The sequence below is a fragment of the Notothenia rossii genome, assembly GCF_949606895.1.
Source record: "Notothenia rossii genome assembly, chromosome: 2".
NCBI classification, from domain to species: domain Eukaryota; kingdom Metazoa; phylum Chordata; class Actinopteri; order Perciformes; family Nototheniidae; genus Notothenia; species Notothenia rossii.
In genome coordinates, this window is record NC_136904.1 from 38766479 (window position 1) to 38787507 (window position 21029).

Here is a 21029-nt window from a genome sequence, read left to right on the forward strand (position 1 = left end):
TCGCTGTGGAGAAGAGCCCTGTATTCGATCTCCAAATGTGGGGGGCGGGTTTCAGGCACATCAGGGATTTGGCTTATGAGTTTGTACCGGGGTTCATGGGGGCACAGGTGATAGTGGATGAGGTGAGGGGTAGAGGGGGGAGTATGCTTTTGAGGACGGCGGAAGGGATCATGGAGAGGGTGAAAAAGGGAATGCCTGGTGGGTGGAAGGAAACGATTGAGAGTGAAGCTGTAAGAGGTGGAGAGAGTGTGGCAGAAATGTTCGTGGGGGAGGGGGATGCTTGTGTGAAAATAGAAAAGGTAAAGACTAAGACGATTTAAAAAATGGTGAGGGGAAATAAAATAAGAAGACCTGCTTCTGAGCATGTGTGGGAAAAGGTTCTTGAGAAGTTTGATGTGCGGATGATATGGGGAAATTTAAGGGTGGAGTGGAACAGCATTGAGTGTGAACATTTGGATTTTCTTTTGCGTCACAATAGGCTGTACAACAACTTGATCACAAGTAAGTTTGATGTCACAGTGAAGAGGGAATGTGATGTGTGTAAGACAAAGGTTGAAACGTGTATGCATGAATCTTTTGAATGTAGCAAGCTGGGAGTGTACTTTGAAAGACTGAAAGAGCTAATTGATAAATGTTGGCGTGAGAGGATAATAAAAACGATGGTATGGAAGGAGTTGTGGCTGTTTCTGGTGAATGAGAGAATGAAAGGGCTCAATGTGAATCTCTGCAATTATGTGCTGAGCCATGCCCTGTATAATGTGAAGGAAGATCAGGAGGGACGTAGCCCATAATGAGAGCAGAACAGTCGATGTGTGGGATGTTTTCAAACGGATATTAAGCAAAAACATTCACATGGCATACGCATACCTGGAGAAAGACATTTTTCTGGAGAGCTTTGTGGAAGGGTGCGCTCTAGTGGATGTTATGGACGATGACAGTCTGTTTGAGTATGATGGGGTTGGCTAGCATGTGGGGTGGGAATATGGTGTGGAGTGGCTTGATGAACATAAAGTGTGACTTATGCAAAAATGATTACCAGTTTTAGGTGTGTTTGTTTTTGTTTTTGTATCTCATATTGTGGTTTTGTATTATTATTTACTGTGATTGGACCATCAAAATGAAGTCCAATTGGGTTTTGGTAGTCTATCCCGGGCAAATTGCATTTAGCTTGTTTCTCTTATTTGTCATGTCTTGCATGATTATTGTTTAAAATGTATGGCCACAGTTACGGTATGTAAATACAAGGTATCGCAATCAAATGTAAATGATGACATTTCTAATAAAAAGGATTAAAAAAAAATAAAAAACTCCAACGGTTCAGTGCAACTTTAACAGACAGAGACGGTGACATCATCATGCTGGTTTTCCTCTTCCTGTTGGGCCTGGCTCTGGGTGCTGTGTCTTCTTCAGATGACCCTCAAATGGAGCTACAGCAAGACACCTGTCCCTCCTTCTGGTTCTCCTTCAACGGCCGCTGCTACAAGTACTTCAACACAGAGTCGACCTGGGCTGATGCAGAGTTCTACTGTGTGTCCCAGGGAGGCAACCTGATGTCTATCCACAGTACAGAGGAAGAGGATTTTGTCAAATTCCTGATCAAAAGCTCTGACCCTGCTGAGGGATATACATGGATCGGACTCAATAACATCGCCAAAGAAGGAAGATGGATGTGGTCTGATGGGTGTGCAGCCAAGTATTTCTTTTGGTATAGAGGACAACCAAACAACAGCGGATGAGGTGAAGACTGTGTACTCAACAACTGGTGGGGGAAGTGGAATGATGGGCCTTGTTCAGCAACTTTTCCCTCAGTTTGTGCATCTCGCACAACTTGTCCTTAGCAGCTGAGATGTTACGTGATCACCTGTTTTGTTAACATGATAACAATAAAGACACAGATGTAAACTTGTATGTGTGTGAACAGAAGTCCTTTTGTCTAACCTTTATTTTCATGAATGTTACATATTCACACTGGTCGCTCCAGGGGTTAATCAAAGGAATTATTTCTACACCTTTTTAAAAAAAATACATTTGGTAAATAATATTGATGACTCATTACATTTTGATCCACAGATTTTAGCCGTTGCTTATTATTCCTGGTATTCTACTTATTTGGTTTAACCATACAGTTGTATATCATTGAATGATCACATGGATGTGGTCAGGTATTTACGGCACCTGGTGTGTGGATGACCAACGGGCTGAACTTGCTCTTTTAATTTAATTTAGGAATGCTTCAAAGTGATGAGCCTAGTCTTAGCGACATTATTTATTGGGAAAAGTAACATCACTATTTTTCTGGTTATGGGAACAATAGGTGTTTAATGGACAGGGAAACTACTTATCATGTTTATCTTTCACATGGACGTCAACGTACAAACCTAAAATGTACTCAACAGTACTATTTTCTGATAAACAAGACATTCATCCTCTGTTGTTTTAAAGGGAGACTAACGAAAGGAGGGATTGAGCTATCAGATATAGGCTAGTTAAGATTACAGAGTATAATATATATATATATATATATATATATATAGCACTATTCAATATACCATAGTACTTGCATAGAGTATATTCAGGCAGGCATGGCGTAAAACTCAAAAAGTGGCAGCATGGTTACAGACATGTTTATCATCACCTGTGTCTCAGATTTCAATGCAATTCATATAAAATGAATGATTCTTGTTTTTTGTTGAAAACAAAAACCATCTAAATTATTCAAACAAACCTTTGGTTGATTGATCATCATTTTCAAAAAAAAAGTCAAACTTCTTGGGTTTTTCCTTTGTGTTATTTGATTGAAGAGTTACTGGAAAACTATAAAATGTGTGTGAATGCTGTAAACTGTGAAAGCTTAAAGTAGGCTGAAGTTTTGGAGAGCCAAAGTATTGGCTGAAATAATAAGGAGATTAAAGATTCGAAGAACTATAGTGGAATGCTGTAAACAGCATTCGCACTAATTAAAAATTGTAAATAGTGGGAGTTGAATTGAGAGGGAAGGAAACAAGAGTAGATATGAGAAGAGAACACAGGAGAGAGGAGATGTGTTGAGATGATTAAAATAGAAGAGAAGAAACAGTAACGGAAGACTGAAAGAAGAGAGGAGAGGAAGAGTAAGAGTTATTGTAAGTCGCTTTGGATAAAAGCGTCAGCTAAATGCAATGTAATGTAAAAGAGGGCAAGTATGAACCATCACATCAAAGGTACATTTTTATTCAGATGGATAATACATCACTTTAGTCTCTTAACATTTCAGCTGTTATTGACCAGTGTCTGCATTTGTTTGTTTTTTTAAGACAGGAGAGGAGGGCCAAATGAAGCCTGACCTATCATTCAAAACTTTCTTATCTCATAACTTTCATGAAGTTCACTTCATGACGCTATTTAAAGTTTGAAACTATTATTTACTTTGATCTGTGATTTGCTTCTAGAGTGAGGAGAGAGAAGAAGTTAGGAGGTGGGAGGCAACCTTAAATGTGAACCCTTAAAAATACCGTACAGTTCTCTTCATCACAACTGATAGTGACTGGTAGTTAATAATGAATAATCTTTCCCCAGATGTTTGAACTATAACTTCCCTTGTTTTAAACGTGTCTTTCAGAGAGAGGAGAGGAGGTGGAGGGCTACACTAAGCTGAAGCTTCTCATGTATAAGGTAAGTATCAATATCTTATTTTGATTATAATTCATGTATTGATTCACCATTATTCTCTGAAGATTTTATTGTTATTTTTTTACAGAATTAATAAGAAGAAAGAACTGAAGAATAGTGGAGATGTGACAAAATGAATGGAGAAGAAACATTAAAGAGATTGAGGCAAAACATTGAGAGTGAAATTATGAATATGACCTCATTTCAGTTTATTTAGAAACAGTGTTAGTTATGCAACAAAGAAACGTTATATTGAAATGATTGAAACGTGTGCAATGTATGTAGCGCTGAGAACGTTTTGGCTTATTTGAAGCTGACTCAGCATTTTTGCTTTTTGAATGTGTCTCGATGGTTGAATGTATATCACTTTGGATAAAGGCGTCCCCTGAATGAAATGCATGATCAAACTGTGAAAGAATATTCTGAATAAAAAGTCAAAACTTGATGAAATATCTCTGTTTGGTGTCTAAGGTTTATGTTGGCATGCTATGTTGAATAAACATTAAAAAAGGCAAATATGTAAATGTGGTTTACCATTATGTTTGGTATAGAGCCTTAAACAATGTTCATGGTGTAACAAGGTCATCTATTTTTAAATGCTTCAGTAAAATACAGCTGCAGGTTACTCCAAAACAGTCGGCATAATCATATTGAGTTATAATATAAACAGATCACACTTTGGACAATAATCCACATTACCTTGACTTACTTTATTTATCCTAGAAATGGATTATTGTGAAGAAAAGAAAACCTAATATTAGAGTTTAACTTTTGTTGTGTCATGTGTGCAGAGTTAAGATATAATTAAGGGTTAGGGTTCAGTCGGACTGAATGTGTCCCTTGGTACCTGTGGAGGTACAGAGGGCCCAGGACCCCGGCGGCCCCCTGGTTTAAAACGGATTATTTTGTAGGGATTTATTACAAAATCTTACACCGCAGAGAAGTTGGACCTTATTTGACTTTAGAAGAAATATCCCTAATATATATAATAAAAACATGCTATTTTGATAGAAAGGAAAAAAATCTTCATCCTCACTTCAAGAGAAAGTAAAGCAACACATCAAACTACATCAGATCACAAAACGACTTCATTATTTGCGCCCAATTCTTTATAATTTCAAACAAATAACTTTGATTTTTTTCAAATGACAAAACATTTAAATATAATAATAAAAAGTGTTGAAATATTATTGATATATATATTTTTTCCATTATCAGTTTATGTTAAATGTTCTATTTCTGAGACTAAAACATAATCTTATTAAAGTGCATCAAGATTATGCTATTTTTTAAATATGAATAGTTATTATAATTGTAATACAATAAAACCAAAGAAGATCCATCTAAAACAGATAGATGTTTATAGAGATCATCAGGAGAGTACACTGTATGTGACTTTTAGATCATAGTCTCAAACTTGTAAATGAACAAATGTGGTCCTTTAAAGACTACAAACATGGCCTGTTGTTGCAGGCCTCCCTCTCGCGGCGAAGCATCACTTGCAGTCGCAGAGCAGCGCGGCCCCCCTCAGGGTCCAGTGCTGGGGGGGCTGCAGGCTCCTCAGCTGCAGAAAGAAGATGAAGTTGAGGTCGGTGCGGCGCGGTTTCTTATAGACCGGACAGGAGTACAGGCTGACCCCCCCAGCGGGGGGCAGCTTGCTGTCGGCCGCCCCCCCACTCCCGCCGGGGGGCAGCTTGCTGTCGGCCATGTTTGCTGAGCTGATGGCGAAGACGTGAACCACGGGGAGGGGGCTGAAGAGGACCTGAGGAGCAGATTACTTTTATTAGTGTTTAGATTTGAGTACATTTTGCTCCATAATTGTATCAAACCATGTTTCCTGCATTATTGTTTCTTATTTGAATTAGTAAGGCATCACTTTGTTATTTATCAGTAATTATTGCTTTTTCAATTTTTTTTCATTATATATTTCATTTATTATTATTTATTATGTGTCAGTATTTTTTTGTTTTGCCAATACATTTATTTTTCTTATTCATTTTTATTTAATTATTTCAATGTGATAGTTATGGTTTTCTTCCTGTTTTTCACCTTTGGGGGGGCCTCGCAGAGTTTGGTTCCTCGCCGATCCCACCCTGCCCCATCCAGGAAGAGGCCGTAGATGTAGACCCCGCCCACTTCTTCTGGGGGCGGAGCCACCACATCTTCCTTCATCATCTTAGTGACATTGTTGCTAAGGGTGACAGTATCCAAGGCCCAGCCCCGGGTCAGGTTGGAGCGCGTGGTCTCCTGGCGCATGGCGGTCAGAAAACCCTTTACGAAAAACACCAAAAGTGACGAGACTCAAGTTATCAGGTTTCTCTCAGAAACACATTATCTTCAATAAGGAAGATACACATCTGAAATTTAGAAATGAAAGAGAAACTAAAACGTGTAAAAAACCTGCAAATGACATTTTTACCCCTGACAGATGAAAACCATTGGCAATTGCAGATTTCTTCGTATTTTTCTACCCTGGCTAATATTTTAAATGAATAGAGATTAAAGTGATACATTTCACAGAAAGGAATTGACCAATTAATGGAGAAAAATAACTTGAATATTCTCCAATATTATAAAAATCTTCTTGTAATTATTTTTCCTTGGATCTTCTGCATCTTCTCACAACATCTATAACTATAATATTGACTTATTTTTTTCTTATTAGAGATTTTGTTATTTTCTTGGCTTTATTCTCAGGTTTGTTTTCGCAAAAGGACAAAAAGGTCTTTGATGAACTGTTCCTCTTTAGTATGTCCTGTTTGAGAAGTTAGATTTGTCTTGTTTGACTGTCCTAACATTGTTTCTAAACTCTTCTCTATGTCGGAGAACTTTTATCCAACCTGAGGGTTGAAGAATCCGGTGAGCCAGAACGTGTCCGGCCTCCCGGAGCTGATCCAGCCGCGGAGCTGCAGGCTCCTCTCCAGCAGCTCGCTGTACCAGAAGCCCAGCGAGGCCGAGGGCCAGCTGGGCCGCAGCCACAGGCGCGGGACCCGGGCGTCGAACATGCAGTCCAGAGTGTCCCGCAGGTCCTCAGACATGATGATGGTGCCTGCAGGGACACAGAATACGGGACTATATTTACACGCACATAATAACGTTAAATATACTTGTAAATAGATATCACATTTGCCTAAAATAGTGTTTGTAGAATGTGTATGTGTGTGTGTGCTGACCGTCGATGGCCAGTTTGAGGTTGGTGAGCGTGCTCCGTACGAGGCCGATGACGCGCTGCATGCGCTCCACTTCCTGTCGCAGGAAGATGTTCATTGGCTGCAGCGGACCCATCTTCTTCAGCTGACCTTTGACCTTCAAAACACACTCCACAGTTACTCAACATTTCTGCAGAGGACCATATCACTAGTGGATAGATGAATTATGATTCATAACACAAACTCTGTATTCATATGTATTGTAGTTATCAGACAGAAATGTTATCAGGATGTCATTTTATTGTATATTTAAGAGTTTTTTTCTTGAAAATGTAATACTTACATTTTGACAATGGTGAGTTTTTCCTCAGAAAATAAGTCACCTCCCCTGGCTACATAATCATTATTATTATTATTATTATTATTATTATTATTATTATTATTATTATTATTATGTATTTATTTTGAACCTAAAATGGAACTAATTAAATGTAGTGGAAATTGATTGATTCATTATTACTGCTTATTATTAGTACTGCATTTATTGTTTACCAAATACAAATGTGTTTATACTTTTCCTACGAGACCTATCTCAAAGTCCTTTTACTTCCATAGAAATTAATCTTAGTCACCAAACACACCTCGTGCTGCACGTAGTCCGGCGGCAGCTTCTCCAGCATCTCGGCGGCGAGTCTCTGAACGCTGGCCTCCCTCGTCTCCCCGGCCCCGCCCCCGGAGTCCTTTGGTTGGATGCTGATGATGGTGCGGAGCGTCTCATTGGCCAGGTTGGTCTGGTAGGTGATGTCAGCGTTAGGGTGGAGCCCAAATACCTGCAAAAAGGAAGTCAAAGGTTTAATGATGAAGCTGTTCAGGGTTTGGATATTTTAGGAGGATCTTTGTCATTTTCTTTTCCTTTTTAAATCTATAATATTTCTGAAGTAATGTGTTTAAAAACAACTGCTGTAACATTTTCCTAAATGTTTTGGATATATGATTGAATGAATGTCTGGGTTTCAAATGAATAAAAAAACGAGTTAATGAGACAAAAAACATCATACATTCTTAAAGGACAACTTTTCAAATGTATAAGTAAGAAAATTGAATAAATTGCACATGTATTTTGGTAACACCCAACATATTTTATTTTCATAAGTTAACACCAGAATTTTTAAGAATATCTAGATTTTTTTCTCATGGAATGGACTTTGACATTTAATTTAATATTCCGTTCCTTACACACCTAATGTAAATAATATCCTGCTTTATATTGTGTTAACTGAAAATTGGCCCTTCAATGGTGTTTTATTTGTTTATCTTCACGGTCCACTTGTATATTTTCAACTTTTTTATGCTGTTTTATTTCTATTTTGAGATGTTTCTATTTTAGAATTGTTTATTTTGACTCTTTTAATTTCTACTTATGTGCAATGCCTTGTTTTTTATGCTGCTGCAACGCAAACATTTCCCAATTTGCGACCAGTAAAGTACATCTTATCTTATCTTATAATAAATATACAACATTATCTCGGAAATTAAAACATAGTAGGTGTGTTCACACCGGAGTACTTTTACCCGTACTTTTCCCGTTTAGTGCCGTTAGTGCCTGGAATTTTGCGTTCACACCAAAAAGAGAACTTAGTTCAGAGAAATGTTACCCCCTTTTTAGTCCCTGCTACAGAGGTGGGACTATCCTGGGGAGAAAAAAGTAGAAGCTGCTGGGAGTCCCCGGATTTGGGGACTGAAGCCAGTCCCCAAATCCGGGGACTTCGGGCTGGGAACTTCGGGTGGCAGTATACGCCGTGAAGTTGTTAGCGGCCTGCCAGTAAACCCAAAGCAGAAGAAAAGAAGTGACGTCAGCGGCTTCATTTGCCTAATCCTCCCTCAGGGACTTATTCCGGTGTGAACGCGATCTGTACGTAGTTCCATGGGGGTACTAAGTGCTGGCACTAAGTGCCGGCACTAAGTGCTGGGAACTAAGTGCTGGGCACTAAGTGCTGGGCACTAAGTAAGGCAAAGTACATGGTGTGAAAGCGGCTATAGCCTAACACTAAATAAAAGTGGCACGTTCCTTAGCATGGACCCCCAGCCTTCATGTTTTGACGCTGCTGTGTGTGATGCTCTGACCTCAGGAGAGTCGACCAGCGGCAGGGTGTCGATGTGCTGCAGGACGTCCTGCACCATCCTGGCCCTACCCGGGATGCTGTAGCCCGTATAGAAGCAGAAGGTGTCGCTGAAGGTGCTCTCACTGAACCACACCCCAGTGAAGGTGTTCAGGAGACACTTGTCCAGGTCGTCTGTCACCCGGCCGCCGTACTGCACCTCGCCTGCACAAGGACAGAGGCAGGTTGATGTTTTTATAAAAAGAATGAAATAAACTGAGAGATAGTTTGTCTTTCTTCTTGGTTCATGTGTTGGCAGTTTCAGTGTGAAAGTGTTGACGTTATTAAAAGATCGAACCTAATATCCCAGTTGTTCTATATTCATGTATTATTCCAAGAAGGAGTTTCCACAACAGTTGATCCGGCACATTGTTATCTTTTGTCTTTTTTCATATCCTTCCTCTTTGCGTCTTAAATCTTTGAATCTAGAGATGTTGTCCTAACCAATCCCAGTGTCTTTAACTAAACACAGTTTATCTTGGAAGTTAATACAACAAATCTTAAATGATCTTCTTTAAACAACTGCATTTTGTCAAGACTACATTTGAATACAGTAACAGATCTCCATGCAGATCTTTTGCTCACAAGGTAGCATTTTCAGGTAAAAGATTTGGTAGGCGTCAATTGAGAGTTGAATGACTCCCAAACACATTTTCTATCATCTTCTGGGACACTAAAGTATCCGTGATACCATGGAGAAAAAAACAACATCATCTTTTGTTGTTGAATTGTGGCATTAACTTATTACCAGAGTTTGGTTTGCATGACATCCCTACTTCCAGTCCATTGCATCTTCTTCTTGTTGTGTCTGTTTTTATTGTATCTTGTTCTAAAGTATCTTGCCATGTCATGTCAAGGGAGAAGTAGATGAAACCATAAGAGGACCAACCCAGCATGTAGCGCAGGCAGCTCCAGTCCACTCCTCTCTTTGAGTCCAGGTCGTCCAGGTGGTTCTGCACAAACTGCATGCTGGAGGTAAAATCTGCCTGGTTGAACTCGTAGGGGATGTTCCAGCCGAGAGGACCGAACTTACGGCGCTCCTGATGGGAAAGAGAAGAAGAGAAGTGAGAGGGGAACTTTTCCAAATCATCCAGGAACACATTTCAGTTTGTTTATATGAGAATCATCTTTGCAGAGACTATTTGTGTATCTGAATATGCTTTTTTAAATGATCATTTTGTGGTAAATGTAGCGTTTGTGTGGACAGACCTGCACGGTGGTGTGCAGGAAGGCCACGGCGTACAGCAGAGGTTTCCACTGAGGCAGGCTGCTGATCTCTAACTGATCCTGAGTGACAGCACTGAAAGTCCTCTTCAGACCCGCCTTCATCCCTGAGGTACACACACGAGAACAACAACATTTTCATTAAAAAAATAATACAATTAAATATAAAAGACAGACATATTGAGTACGAGTTTTAGTTAATCATATGAAACTGTTACCCAGAGGAGGTTCATTGGTGAACTTGATGGAGGACTGAAGGAATGTGATGGGGAATCTGCACACAAACAAGCACAGTAACATTATTCAGCAAATGTTATATTTAAGTTCCTTTTCTGATAAATCATCATTGGGTTTCTTGTGTTACCTCTCGTGCACGTCTGTCGTCAGCCACACACGGAAACCCTTATGCACACTGTCTGCCGTCGCTGTGGTAACCGTCTCCAGCAGCTCTGGCAGGAAGTCCAGTCCCAGGTGGCAGTTCTGGAGGAGGAGCCAGCCACCGTCCGTCATGCTGCTGGCCAATAGCCTGCGAGCGTGCACCTCCTGGCCCTGCCCCATGGAGATGGACCGGCACGGCGCCCCCTGCAGGCAGAGAGCAAAACTTGATTCATTACATTACATTACAAATGTATCCAAAGCGACTTACATACTCAATACTGTGGGCAATCCCCACAGGAGCAATTTGGGGTGAAGTGTATCAGGGACACAACGACATGCTGACTGCAGTGGGGTTTGAACCTGTTCCGAACACCAACGCACTAGTCCACTGTGCCACACGCCTCCATTCATAAGTGCTTTAATTCATTTTTTGTCCATAACTAACCTATAAAATACTGTTCAAACCTTCCTCTTTCCCTGACGATTTCATTGTCTCCTCTTGTTTTAATCTATTGAAATGTCCTGTACTGTCCCTCTCCCATCCTTCATGTTTCCTCTCTCCACTGATTGAGTTCACCTTGTTCTTGGCCAGCCTCTCTATGTTCTCTGTGGGATCGGAGCCCATGGACAGCAGACAGACCATCGGCGTCCTGCTGGCACTCTCTGCCAACATGGCGTCCAGGTCCAGAACCAAGCCTTCAGCGTACTGTGGACCCAGGGAGTCCGAGATGTAGCGGCGCGCCTGCTCAACACACAGATACAACATATGTTTTATTCTTGTTGACACACATAGCAGGGAAAATGAGACAAGCTGTGGGAGATATTTTCTGTAAAAGTATAATGTTATTAAGAGGTAATCAATAAAAAAATAAGAACAGAGGGGAGGGGGAATAGCAGGATGATAAACAAACATTTGAATGCCGTCATTGGACGTGGGAAAAAGCAGTAAAGGATGATTATTTTATGTTCTTAAAAATCCGTTTTTTGTTAGGGGAAGGAAAACGTAAAATGTAGTTATGAAGTAATCAGTGAGGGTACGTTCTCCACAGCAAGCTCCAAAAGGAGTGAGAGATAATATACAATTGATGACTTTTAAGTTAAACTACAGGCGCTCTGCACACCAGCCCGTTATATTAAATGTGTTTTGTGTTGTTCTTTTGGTTTAAGATATATATGTTATAGGAAAACACAGAACAAAATGACTTTCAGCGCATGTTTTATGTTTTCTGTAGTTTGCATTACTGTAAGGCTGGGCATGTTAGTATTACATTTCTACTAAACATGATTCTTAGATAGTTCGATCTGTCCTGCAGAGCTAAGCCTTCAGACCTGAGCGGTGGTTCGGTCGGGACACCAGCTTCGTATGAGCAGAAGCTTCCGGAAGGTGTCGAGCTTCTCCTCGTACCCATCAGGCAGTGGGGCATCTTCTGGTGTTGGATGGTCAAACCACGCTCTCCAGGCGCGCTCGTTCTGGATCACCTGGACAGGAGGAGAGAACACTTTGGTGGGTGTGTGTCCCAGCTTTACCTGCTCACCTTCACCTGGGTCTGGGCTGTACCTGGGTCAGGATCTGGGAGAAGGGCTGCAGGCTGGAGAGCTGCACCAGGTTGAGCCAGGTCTGATCCAGGATCCAGCGCCGCGGTTTGGACTCTACAGAGTTCAGATCCAAAGAGGCTCCACCTACGAACACAAACAGCATTTTCTGTTGAAATACTTTGGTGTTTAAAAAGTAAATGATGGAGAGAAGGATGGGAGTGTGACCTTTAACGAAGGTGAGCACCTCGGGGTGCGAGATGTTTCGGGCCTGCAGGGCGATCTTCAGAGCCAGGAGCAGAGTGAACAGCAGTTTGTGTTCTTCATACAGACTCCTGGCTGTGTAACAGTAAACCTGAGGGAGGGACACACAGGAATCCAGTTCAAATCATTACAGCAGACTCTTATAGGCTTGGAGTTCTAGTATGAATGCAGAGTATAGATCAGGAAGTGGACGTAGCCATAGTACGTCACCCATTGGTGTGTGGACTTCTGCTTCAAAGCTTCCAGTTTAGCATTTTGACATATTGGTCATGTCATCTTGTTTTTGGCCTTCTCCAGCATGTGTTGTTTGGCTCTTGCTATCTTGATGTTTGGTTGTCCCTATCTAGGTTTTCAACCACATGTTGTCTTTTTAAGCCGTCACTATGTTGATGCTTCTTAATCATCCATTTTACCCAAATGTGGACCATACTTTAGTATATTAACATATTGCTGTACTGAAGAAAAAAAATGATGACTATAAACTAATCAGAAAAGTGTAAACCAATAGACTTTTATTAGTCTAACTTATTTTGGCACCAAAGGAGTTGTCCCCTGCTAGATAGCAGAGAGAGTGAAATACACTTTTAAGACACAGAGGTTATAAATATGTAGAAATATGAAATGCAGATCATCTTTGCTGCTGGATGATTTAAGGGTCACGTCTTTTGACTAAAGCACCTTGTAGGTGAGGAAGCTGATAATGTTGCTGATGCGTTTGGAAGTGAGCTGAGACTTGGCGGATTGCAGCATGGACGAGTCAAAGAGTCCCAGGAACTGCCGCAGCGACGTCTGGTACATGATGTTGACCAGGGACATCTCCACGATGAGGAAGTATAGGATTCCCCCCCTGGTGGCCACCGGGCGGTACTCCTCCCTCGCCTGGTTGATCTTCAGCTCTGTCTCCGCTGCAACCGACAGCTTCTCACTAACCTGGAAGATGATTTGGTGTCACTTAAATTAGAGAAACTTTCAACATTACATTTCATTAAAGACAGCCAGTAGGCTCACAGACAGAGACAGTACCTCCAGAGCAGTAGTCTTGGTGACCCTCAGCACCTCAATCAGAGACTGGTCCTCCACTAAGGACCCCTGGGTGCTGGTCAGCCGGAACAGGAGACTGTCCTCCAGCTCCTGCATCTTCCTCTTGTTGGATGTCACCTCCTCTAAAAGCTTTCCTCGCTCCGCTTCCAGGTCCTGAAATGTAGGATTCGAGCAGATATAAATGCACAGGGATTGACTTTTAAAAAGAATCAGCGTGTTTTTCATTGCGGTGATTTTATCTTCAAATGTCACATTGGATTAAAGGCGTAAACACAAAATTACAGTTTTCCCTTTTGTCAGGATAACAAGATCTACGCTCTCAGATTGGCCGTTTAAGTACATCTTTTGGTGTCTATTTGGAAGACAAACCAGAGTCACATACAGAAGGGTAACAGACGCTGCTGGACTCAAAAAGCTTAATGTAGGCAACAAAAAACGCTAAATAACTATCTGAATATCTAGCTGAATGACCTGTTTCTCCAGCAGGATGACCCTCCCCAGCAGCTGGTCTTCCAGGCCTCGCTGGGTGACTGTGAAGTCCACCACAGCCGTCCTCGCGCTGACCTCAGGGCTGTACGCAGGGTTTGCCAGCTTGGTGGTGATGTAGAGCGTGAAGCCCTTCATCACATCCACCTCCTTGTCTCCTACCTTCACCTGTAGGCGAGAGAGAGAAGAAGACATTACATTGGGAAGTCTGGTTGGACTTATACAGCTGCAATAAAAAGTATGTGAACCCTTTGGAACTACCTGGATTTCTGCATAAAATGGTCATAAAATGTGTTTTGATCTTCATCTAAGTCACAACAATAGACAAACACAGTCTGCTTAAGCTAAACCCACACAAACAATTTTATGTTTTTATTGAACACACCATGTAAACATTTACAGTGCAGGGTGGAAAAAGTATGTGAACCCTTGGATTTAATAACTGGTTGACCCTCCTTTGGCAGCAATAACCTCAACCAAACGCTTCCTATAGTTGCATATCAGACCTGCACAACGGTCAGGAGGAATTTTGGACCATTCCTCTTTACAAAACTGTTTCAGTTCAGCAATATTCTTGGGATGTCTGGTGTGAATCGCTCTCTTGAGGTCATGCCATAGCATCTCAATTGGGTTGAGGTCAGGACTCTGACTGGGCCACTCCAGAAGGCGTATTTTCTTCTGTTGAAGCCATTCTGTTGTTGATTTACTTCTGTGCTTTGGGTCGTTGTCCTGTTGCATCACCCATCTTTTGTTGAGCTTCAATTGGTGGACAGATGGCCTTAAGTTCTCCAGCAAAATGTCTTGATAAACTTGAGAATTCATTTTTCCGTCGATGATGGCAATCTGTCCAGGCCCTGAGGCAGCAAAGCAGCCCCAAACCATGATGCTCCCTCCACCATACTTCACAGTTGGGATGAGGTTTTGATGTTGGTGTGCTGTGCCTTTTTTTCTCCACACATAGCGTTGTGTGTTCCTTCCAAACAACTCAACTTTGGTTTCATCTGTCCACAGAATATTTTGCCAGTAGTGCTGTGGAACATCCAGGTGCTCTTTTGCAAACTTCAAACGTGCAGCAATGTTTTTTCTGGACAGCAGTGGCTTCCTCCATTTTATGACCAACTTATGCAGAAATCCAGGTAATTCCAAAGGGTTCACATACTTTTTGTTGCAACTGTATACAGTATAGAGAGGGGATATGACAGAGTACGTTAGAAATTCATGTTGGAGAAAGACTTCACAGGAGTCCTACTTTATAAGTGGATCCAGACTTGATGTAGTTTTTGTCCAGTATGTTGTCCAGGACAGGGTCCAGTTCCTCCCCAACGTCCTCCAACAGCAGGGGGCGCCCCAGAGACAGACTGTCCTCCAGGTGAGAGCGGAAATATTTATGGTTCAGAGACGTCACCTGGGACACAGACGGAGACAATATAAGGAACATTCCTTCAAGTGCCCTAAACCTGCGTTCTTTCTACGATCCAGCAGTGACTACAGTGGTTGCAGAAAACAATCCGATTTTATAAAAATGTATGAGAAAATGAACCAAAATAGACTTCCGAAACCAAGTTGGTGACGGACAAATATTAAATGTAGATCGGCAAAGCATTGTCAGGGTCAAATAAACCAAGAAGAACTCGCCAAAACACAACATTGTGATGTGTGATGATGATGGTGACGGAGATGATGATGGGCTGAATCAAGATGGTGACGGCCCAAAATGAAGATGTTGGCAGCCATAATGCCAACACTGAGGCTTCAAAACAGCAAACCGTAGAGGGCGTACGAGTCACCACTCCTTTGTATCTGTATGGTCAGCACTCGGATTACATTTGTTTAATGTGTTCATACTACTCACCTGCAGCTTCTGGTCCCGCTCCCTGTTCTGGATCCAGGTCTTGCCCTGGCCCTGGGGGTCTATCAGCAGCGGGTAGCGGGACGCCTTGGTCACCACGATGCCGTTCTGGATGGACAGGTCGTCGCTGGGTAACCCCTGCAGGCTCCACTCGCTCACCGTGGTGTTGTCTACCAGCAGGCCAATCACGTTCAAGTCCTGCGGAGAATTGAATATTTCCTTATTTCTTTTTAAAACTCCTGACAAGAGAGTCTAGATGTTTACATTGAATAAATATACAGGCAATAATAATAATCAATTGTTTGTTCTGTAGGAGCTCTCTTAAGTAATCCAATATTATATTCATCGCCACAGTAATCCCATTCTTAAAAATGTTCAACTATAAATACTGTATACTAGACTGTGTTATTTTCATTTCTTTAAGGTAAAAACAAGAATTTCAGTAAAGTTTGGTGGAAAGTTGGACAGTTTTAATCTGTACATATATTTATTTCTTTGACAAGACAGGCCAAATCTTTGAATACATTTAACATAGGAGGATGTGGCTCAGTGCGTTAGTTAACTTTTAGATCAAATAATGTTTTTGGAGGGGAACACAGGCGGAGCTACACAATGTGAAGTACTCACAGGACTGAAGGGGATGAGCCTCTCCTCCATCTCTCTCTTCCACAGCTCCAGCAGCAGGCTGCGGTACTCCTGGTTGAAGGGCCCGGCGTAGGACAGGAAGCCTGCGGACAGAAGTACGTCCCCCACCAGGTGTGTGATCTGCGTCTGAAACCCAGCGCTGCTCTCAGTCCAACGCACCTGAAACACAGCCGGACCAGGAGACAGAGGGACGAAATGATGATGTTTAGATCAGGCATGTCCAAAGTCCAATCACAGATAAAATATGACCCGCAGTAATTGTTGCCTTTGTTTGTGGGCCTTTGAACTGGATTTGATTTATATCTGGACTCTTATCTAAAGCAGAGAGTCTTTTCACCACACACACCGCACACACACACTGATCTTATATGCGTCACTTTCCCCCATGAAATATATCTGACGAAAATGGAAATTGATGTGTGATCTATATTGTATTGCATTTCGGTGACGGAGGAGATTTTCCCAAATTAATTAATTTGTTGAATTCTGCTGAATATTTTTGTTTATTATTTGTCAGAACTGATTCTGACTGGCACCCCACTTTATTCAAAATAGGTCAAAGCCGCTTCCAAGTTTAAGGTATTCCATATACTTGTAGTTCGTCAATGTTATCTGGCTCTCCAGAAGTGAATAAAAGGCTTTCAGAGTTGTTCACGCCTGCCTTATATTTCGTTACATTGCCATTTGAAAAATAAAGATAATTGTGATATCAGTGAAAAAAGTTGGGACACCTTTAGATGGGTGGATAACACTGACCTTCTCCCCCCCCAGCCCCTCGATCAGAGCAGTAGCGTTGGACATCTTGCGGCGGCAGGCCTGGGCGTCCTCCTCCAGGTCCTGCTTCTCCTTCATGGCAGCGTCGTAAAGCGCCTGAAGGTTATGAGAAGTTGTTTGATATTATGTCAGATTAAAGTGGCAAATCTACAAGAAAAAACTCACAAATGTTAAAGAATTGTTTTAAAAGATATTTTGAGGTATGTGTTAATGCTCAAAATAGAGACCACTTGCTGTAGGGCTGAAGTACAACTATGAATCAGCCTTCAATGACAACAAATCTTCAAATCAAAAGAATATATAGAAGAAGAAGATACCTTCACGGAGTCCAGCTCCCGCTGTTTGGCGTCCAGCTGGTCCTGAGCATTAGTGAGTTCAGTCTGAGCGACCACCAGACGAGCCTCCTGCAGAGCCAGGTTAGTCTGAACACAAACAGAGGCATGAGGCGACACAGTAAGATATCTGTGTGTTGTGTTCAGGCTCTGTTCACACTGCCCTCCTTTGTGTGTGTACCTTCAGAGGCAGCACCTCCTTGTTGATGGAGAAGAAGTCTGCCATGGCCTGGGTCCAGGAGCAGAGTCCAGCCACGTTCCCGCAGATCCTCTTGGCTGACTCCAGGTTGTAGTCGTCCATATCCAGGTAGGGAGCAAGCAGCTCCACCACCTCCTCTGTGATGGAGTCCTGCAGCACGCACACACACACACACACACACACACACACACACACACACACACACACACACACACACACACACACACACACACACACACACACACACACACACACACACACACACACACACACACACACACACACACACACACACACACACACACACACACACACACACACACACACACACACAGTGCAGAAGATTCTAGTATATCCTCACGTTGATCACCAAAATGTAATAAGCCAAATAAAAGAGTACTATGAAAACACTTGAATATTCTTTGAGATTATAGTTGGGAATGCAAGAAAACTATTTTGTGATATATGTTTTATATTTGAAGGTATAAATGGACATTTAAGATTTTTTTCTGGCAAATCTATGTTTTTTAAATCTCAGAGTATATTACTCAGAGGAAATGTGTGAGTTTAATCTCTGAAATTCATTAATTTCCTTTAAATGACCCCCGTCTCCCAGCTCCGCAATTCATCCATTCATTATTTTGACCTGAGGATCTTCACATGTATAATAATATAAATGAGACCTTGCTGAAGTTGAGCAGCATGCTGAGGAAGGATGAGTTCTGCATCAGCTTCATGGCCTCGGCCCACGAAGGTTTGGGACACGGCCGCTCAGGGTCAGCGCTCACCGTGTCGATCTGGGGGCAAAAAGTTGAAAGAGTGAGATGGATGAGAAAGTGTGTGAGGATATTTCACATCATACGAGACTCTGAGACCTTTCTCTGGAACAGCAGCAGCACGGCGTCCATGATCCTCATGATGAGGTGAGGAGGCTTCTGCAGCTTCCTCACTGTGGCAATGTCCGCCGGCTTAATGGTCTGTAATGTAGAGAGGTGGTTTCAGGAATATAACATGGCATACCAAAGGACCCTACCAACAGTCCTGCATACTGTAGAGTCAAGACCTACATTTTCAGTCGGTGGCTTTAAGTATGGTTTTATTGTATCATGTTTTACAATTGTTATATGTATATTTATATATACTTTTTATATATGTATTGATGTACAGCACTTTGGTCAACTCTGTTGTTTTTAAATGTGCTATACAGTAAGTAAAGTTGGATTGGATTGAAATAATCTTGCTTCAAATGTATGAATGTACTTAATAATTAAACTGCGTCAAGGATATCATTTTCTCGTCACTTTTATGTTTAAAAGCTCATCGTAAAAAATATTTGTCTAATGCCTAAAACATAATTTTGTGTCTCTGTGGTCATTTTGTGTCTGTTTAAGGTATTTTGTATCTCTTTGTTGTTAAATTGTTTGTCTTTGTTGCAATTTTTTGGTCATTTTGTGTCACCTTGGAGTCATTCTGAGTCTTCTTTGAGTGTGTGTGTGTGTGTGTGTGTGTGTGTGTGTGTGTGTGTGTGTGTGTGTGTGTGTGTGTGTGTGTGTGTGTGTGTGTGTGTGTGTGTGTGTGTGTGTGTGTGTGTGTGTGTGTGTGTGTGTGTGTGTGTGTGTGTGTGTGACCTGTAGTGCATCCTCAGCAGCCTGCAGTGCTGGTTTGGCAGCCTCCAGTTTGGTCTCTGCAGAAGCCTTATCAGCTTCTATCTCGTCGACGATGAGCTGAGCTTTATCCTTCACCTTCTGCACCTGCTGCTTCACCTGAACAGAGAGATTACAATTGGGTTAGTTTTTACTCCACCACAAGCTGACAAACACAAACAACCGTATATTCTATCAGCTAACAAACCACTTCCACATCCAGCAGATCATTCACACAGATTATATCAGAAAACATGGAGACTGAACCAGACATGAACAGCCGCACAACCAATAGCTAAAATATGTTAACAAGCTTACGGTTAAGGGTCTTTACAAAAATACAAACCATAGATAGAGAACCATAAAAGCGTTACATACAAAATAAATCATATAAGAAAATGAAATAAAAACAGATTTCACACATCTTGTTGAGTATACATTATTTAAATAAATCCCACATTCCTCCTGATTTCACATTGTGATGTTTTTCTAAAGTAGTGTGTCTTGTGGGACCTTTTCCGCAGCCTGAGCTTTGGCCATGACCTCCTGCAGGACCTCCTCTGCCCTCTCGGAGGCGACGGCGAGCTCCTGCTCCTTCAGCTGCAGCTCCTCTGAGAGGAGGGACACCGCCTGCTCCGCCTCCATCAGTTTACACAGACCTGCAGGAAACAACAACAACAAACTGAATATTACACTGGTTATTCTTTCACTTATCTATACAAAAAAAAGAGGACCTTTTTTTAAATCATCTTGTGTCTAAAGAGTTGGAACTATTTTGCAGATTATTTTATCTGATGTCCTCAAATGTCTTCTTTATTAACCTGTTTATTCATATTTTGAGAACTTCTAATTATTGTCTGAAGGATTAAAGAAACCAGAACATATTCCTATTTAATAGAGTTCAGAGAATTTTACCATTTTTTTGCTTACATTTTTTTATGATCTTTGCAGCTCTATGGCAAAACACAAACAAATATTTCAGTTTACTGTTGACAAAGCCTTGGATATTCTCATTCGAGAAGCTGGAACCAAAAAAAAATAATACTAATATTGACTTTAGAAAATGTATGACGATTAAGCTTATATTATGAGCAAAAGGTAACACGAAAGCCTCACCTGTCTTCATACGCTCTGCGAGTGTGCCAACGTCGGCCATCTTGTGTGCATAGATGACCTTGTAGCTGGAGATGAAGGACAGGTAGGATTTTGGCGTCACAAACGTTTGGCGGCGGAATCGCTCAAAATACTCGGCACACTTCTCGGCCACCAGGTCCTGCAGAGGTTAGAGGTCATGTGATTAGTCAGCTGATGATGATGAATGAAAACACACCTCATCGTCATGGTGAGCGCTACCTGAAAGGTTCCCATGGTAACCACTATGCTTCGCTTAACATCCTCCGAGCAGCGCAGATCATGGTACTGGGACAGGAAGTGATGCGACACGGCCACAAGGGCGTCGCGGGGCCAGCGCTGGAACCAGTCCACGGTGCAGCCTGAGATCAGGCCCGGGAACTATAGAGGGCAACGGACAGAGGTCACTGAAACTTTAACCTGTTCTCTCTTTTCATCCATGACACCTTTCACTCACTATCCCTACACTGCAGCTCAACAAATAGAACACCTTTGGAACAATACAATACATCACAACAATACTTTGCACATTTCTGGAGAGTAAAGGAGACAAGGAGAGGAAAGGACGGACAAG

The 21029-nt window shown here is 41.7% G+C and overlaps 1 protein-coding gene across 1 annotated transcript in view; it reads right to left on the bottom strand.

Moving 5' to 3' along the window:
- Positions 1–3194: 3194 nt before the first annotated feature.
- Positions 3195–21029, bottom strand: part of LOC307029598 (dynein axonemal heavy chain 5-like) — a 74666-nt gene continuing 56831 nt past the window's right edge. The window contains 29 exon segments of the mRNA XM_079665678.1: positions 3195–5410; positions 5698–5919; positions 6489–6697; positions 6822–6954; positions 7439–7627; positions 8922–9121; positions 9846–9996; positions 10166–10287; positions 10399–10454; positions 10545–10762; positions 11136–11300; positions 11888–12037; positions 12117–12238; positions 12320–12446; positions 13034–13285; positions 13379–13549; positions 13868–14050; positions 15132–15287; positions 15735–15929; positions 16359–16535; positions 17133–17246; positions 17468–17572; positions 17664–17831; positions 18365–18478; positions 18557–18658; positions 19310–19444; positions 19838–19983; positions 20441–20597; positions 20678–20836. Of these exon segments, the coding sequence (XP_079521804.1) occupies positions 5144–5410; positions 5698–5919; positions 6489–6697; positions 6822–6954; positions 7439–7627; positions 8922–9121; positions 9846–9996; positions 10166–10287; positions 10399–10454; positions 10545–10762; positions 11136–11300; positions 11888–12037; positions 12117–12238; positions 12320–12446; positions 13034–13285; positions 13379–13549; positions 13868–14050; positions 15132–15287; positions 15735–15929; positions 16359–16535; positions 17133–17246; positions 17468–17572; positions 17664–17831; positions 18365–18478; positions 18557–18658; positions 19310–19444; positions 19838–19983; positions 20441–20597; positions 20678–20836 (4665 nt within the window). The 3' untranslated portion in view covers positions 3195–5143.